Source organism: Durio zibethinus, chromosome 14 (assembly GCF_047325235.1).
Source record: "Durio zibethinus cultivar Kanyao isolate XHJ-2024 chromosome 14, ASM4732523v1, whole genome shotgun sequence".
NCBI classification, from domain to species: Eukaryota; Viridiplantae; Streptophyta; class Magnoliopsida; order Malvales; family Malvaceae; genus Durio; species Durio zibethinus.
In genome coordinates this window covers 5,390,662-5,394,985 of record NC_143175.1, presented here as the reverse complement: position 1 = coordinate 5,394,985, position 4,324 = coordinate 5,390,662, and the positions used below count along the sequence as shown (strand labels likewise).

The 4,324-nt window shown below is 30.0% G+C and overlaps 1 protein-coding gene across 1 annotated transcript; it reads left to right on the top strand.

Annotated features, from left to right (window-relative positions):
* Positions 1-864: 864 nt before the first annotated feature.
* LOC111294410 (putative F-box protein PP2-B12) lies at positions 865-3,155 on the top strand. Its single transcript, XM_022887704.2, has 4 exons — positions 865-1,271; positions 1,915-2,033; positions 2,275-2,763; positions 2,857-3,155. Exons 1-3 carry the CDS (start codon positions 984-986, stop codon positions 2,732-2,734), a joined length of 867 nt encoding a protein of 288 aa, XP_022743439.1. The 5' UTR covers positions 865-983; the 3' UTR covers positions 2,735-2,763; positions 2,857-3,155.
* The last annotated feature ends 1,169 nt before the right edge of the window (positions 3,156-4,324 follow it).

The following is a 4,324-nucleotide window of genomic DNA, read 5'->3' as shown; positions in this document are numbered from 1 at the left end:
GTTATAAATGAGTTTTCTTTTATTCTTTTTGCACTGAATGTGAAATCAAAGTTTGGGATTGGAGCAGGAGTTAGACAAAAATATTTTGTCCTTTTTGACTAGTAGGTACTAGTAATAGTTTTTGACAATAATTTAAAACTATTTGAAAAAGTTGCAAGTAATTTTTTTTATAAAATAAAATATAAAAAATAATACATAATAATAAAAAAAGTAACAATAATTTATTTTTTATATTCTTTTCATCTCATTTTCTGTGTTATTTTTTTGATATGTCAAAATTATATTGAAAATTTTATTTTTTATATTCTAAAGTTATGTTTTATAAAGTTTTTTATTTTTTATATTAAAAATTAAGAAATTTTAATTTTATAAAAAATTAATTTTTAATATTAAATACATTAAAATTAATTTTTTAAAAATTTCATAAAAATTAATAACATAAAAAAGTTTGAGACTGAGAGAGTAAAAACTATCTATTAAAAAAGAAAAATTATTTGTTTAATTAAAGTAAAATTTTTAACTTCATATACAAATAGCATAATGAAACATATTCTTTCAAAAATATTAAAAATATAAAAAATAATTAAAAAATACGCACATATATATATATATATATATAATTTTTACTATTTATAAAATTAAAAATTACCATATACGAAAATCGAGAACATTAAAATATCAATATTATATTTTGAAAAAGTAAATAAAAATAGTATCTTTAGGTGTGGCCAACTCCAACAGTGGAAGGATATCGTGAATCTGGTCCTTCCAGAGGCAAACCTTCTTTTTAGGGATACCCCCGAAAGACTTAACCGCTAAGATTTCCTCATTCACTTCCCTATATGTATGTGTCCGTCTTATCGCTTCACTCACTTGACCAAATCCATTTTTGCTTTTCTTTTCTTTTGGTTTGGTTTTGGTTTTGATTTTTTTTTTTTTTTTCGCAATCTTGACTGAATAACGTTAACTCCGAGGTTTCTGAAATGGAAGGAGGAATAGGAGGAAAGGAAGGGACCACGTGTGGCACTTTCGACCTTAATGCTCTCCCACAAGATTTCATCGCCGTCGTCCTTTCCTTTACCTCCCCTCGTGATGCCTGTAGATTGTCGCTTGTTTCAACTACCTTCAAATCGGCTGCCGATTCAGACACCGTTTGGGAAAGCTTCTTGCCGTCCGAATACCAGGCTTTCTCATCTCTCTCTTTCTCGTCCAAGAAAGAGCTTTATCTTAGCCTTTGTGAAAATCCTGTCCTCGTTGATGGTGGCCGAAAGGTAATTCCACCCACTCTTCTTAATTTTTACGCTGCCATAATTTTCTTAAAAAAATTCTGATGAAAATTTCCATTGCATTCTCGTGTAATTTAGATGCTTTTATTTGGAATTTGAATTTTTGGATGCTTCATTTTCTGAATCCAAAATCATTGCTATAAACAAATTGTATGAAACATTTAATTTAATGTAAACTCACATGCTTTGTTATCGAAGAACATTACTATTTTAAATTTTCAAAAATATTATTTGCCTTTAATCCGAGTATGTTTCTTTTTCCTAATCTAACAGCAAAAGCAAGTAATTTTGTCGGTTGTTGCTTTTATTCCTTATTTTTATTTTCATTTTGGGGGTCAAAAAAGTGTCTTTGGGCTTAAAAAAATCGAATAATTAAAATAGTAATCGTGAACATAAAACTCTACCATGCTTGCCGAATCTTGTTCTTTGCGATTTCTTTTTGTTTTTAATTGCTTGGGTCACATCTATCCGACAAACTCCTCGTCTTTAACCGAACGGTATCAATTAATAAAAATGATAAACATTTCGTTCTTGAATAGGGATTTTGCAAAGTTTTTTTCCTTTCATGCATTGCTTTTTTTGTAGATATGTAACTTGGTTTTTAACTATGTTAATCTTGATGAAACAGAGTTTTTCATTGGATAGAGGGAGTGGCAAGAAATGTTACATGTTGTCTGCCAGGGACCTTTATATTGTGTGGAGTGACACTCCAACTTACTGGAGATGGGTTTCTATACCTGAGTCCAGGTCTCTCTCTCTCCTCTCCGCCCTGTTGGATTCTCTCCGTTATTTCTTTTACTAGTACTTGGGGATACATTCATCATTTCCAAAAAGGAATTGTGTATCCTAGGCATATAATATAAATGGTTATTATAGATTTGTTGGATTGAATATGATGACAGTTCTGCTTCTCACCCCCAATCACCTCCCGTTTTCAGGACTTATTTGATGCTTGTTGTTAACACATAAACATTTCATATTAAAACAGGTTTGAAGAGGTAGCAGAGCTTATTAGTGTTTGTTGGGTTGAAATCCGAGGGAAGATTAGTATCTCCATGCTATCACCCATGACACACTACAAGGCTTACCTTGTGTTCAAGGCAGCGACTGGAGCTTATGGGTTTGAATTCCAACCTGTGGAGGTTAGTGTTGGACTTGTTGGCACTGAAGGTAGGAAGAGAACTGTCTATTTGGATTCAGAAAGAGGCGGGAGACAGCGTCGGCGGATTGCCCCCTGGCGAATTGGGTTACAAGCATCTGCACCCAGTGGGGTAAGTGATGATCAGTTCCCTAAGGTAAGAGTAGATGGGTGGCTGGAGATTGAGCTGGGTGAGTTCTTCAACGAGGGATGTGTCGATGGGGAATTGGAAATGAGTGTTTTGGAGGTAAAGGGTGGTCACTGGAAGGGCGGTCTCGTTATCCAGGGTATTGAGATGAGGCCTAATTAATCTATGTGTCTCGGACTCGTGAGTTACGGGTATGTTCAACCCTTTTTTTTTTTTTTCTAAATTGTTCGTATATTTGTTTGGAAGGTCAAAAAGTCGTATCATTGTTCATCTGATTTCGTCAGATGCGATACCACTGGGAAAATGAAGAGTGGAAAGAACATTAGAATCCGATGCTGCCTCTCGCGTGGTGATGCATTTGCTCCCGAGCATCTCCAATTGTATAATTCCGACGACATTATCTTCTAGCATTTTTAATGCTCCTGTTACGCACTGTAGTAACTAAATAATTTACCTTTTCGGAAAATGTACGCTCAAACGTTTTTTTTTGGTTTACGATGATTTTTTTTTTAGCCGTTATCATGATGATATTATTTTGTATGGCGATTCCCATGTGAACAAATATTAAAAAGTGTTTTTAATCTTTGCAGCCTCATAACTAGGGTTGGTAAATATAATCGAACACGGTGAGATCCGGTCAGCTTTTATAAAATTGATTTTTTTTAATTAAGTTTTGGTTGGATTGATTTTTTTTTTTTTTAAGTTGAGGTTGGATCTTGATCTTATTTAGTATATATAAAAAATATTTTTATTATTTATTTAATTATATATGTATTATATTAATAATATTATTATATAATATTTTAATTTATGATATTAATTTAATAAAACTATTATATTTATATATAAATATAATTAAAATATAATTTATATTAAAATTTTTTATAATATTATATTTAAATTTAAATTATTAAATTTATTTCATATTAATTACGAATTCAAATTTATGCATGTTAAATTCAGAAGAATATATAAAATAATATTTTAATATTAAATCAAATTAAATATTTATTTTATAAAATCAAATCAAAATCAAAATAAAAAAAATTATTTTCAACTCAATCCGTCGCCATCACCACTAAAATGATCGAATTTCATGAAGTTTTCCCAGTCGATGATCTCTATAATAATACTATTGTCATCAAACATCGTCATCACAACAAAAGAACTCGTAACATCCCATGATGTGATAATGACGTGTGTATGAGGGGCTTCTTTGTTACGTTTATTTAATTGCTTCTTTACTAGTAATTCTTTATTTATGATTAAAAAGAAAAGGCTGAAAAGAAAATTTTGGCCGCATATATAATAAGAAGAATTAAAATGAAAGTTCTCTATTATGGTTATAAAAAAAATTAACATATTATGAAACTATTATTATGTAATGAATTAATGTTACGAATGATTTTTAAATTATAGTAAAATATTTAATATGATTTTTTTTTCATTTTTGGAAGAAAGTAAATTCTTTTAACTTTTGGTTAAAATAATAGAAAAACCCTTAAGCCATTTTAAAAGATTTAAATAAACCTTAATCCTTTCATTGCATCTAAATATGCAATTACAGTTTATTTTTCATTATAAAAACTGTTGTATGGAATCCTTTTATTACATCTAAATAGCTCTTCCAGTTTTATTTGTTTTGTTATAAAAGCCGTTATTTGGATGGAAGTAGTGAGTTGACTCACTTGAATAAAATTTCCTTTCACTGTAATGACGATCTGATGTTTACTGAACACATAGACGATGACA

Bases quoted from the DNA above. Each gene is read 5' to 3' on its own strand.
- LOC111294410 (XM_022887704.2), top strand. From the start codon at position 984: ATGGAAGGAGGAATAGGAGGAAAGGAAGGGACCACGTGTGGCACTTTC. The intron at 1,272-1,914 runs GTAATTCCACCC...TTGATGAAACAG, and splicing joins TCGTTGATGGTGGCCGAAAG to AGTTTTTCATTGGATAGAGG. The intron at 2,034-2,274 runs GTCTCTCTCTCT...ATATTAAAACAG, and splicing joins GTTTCTATACCTGAGTCCAG to GTTTGAAGAGGTAGCAGAGC.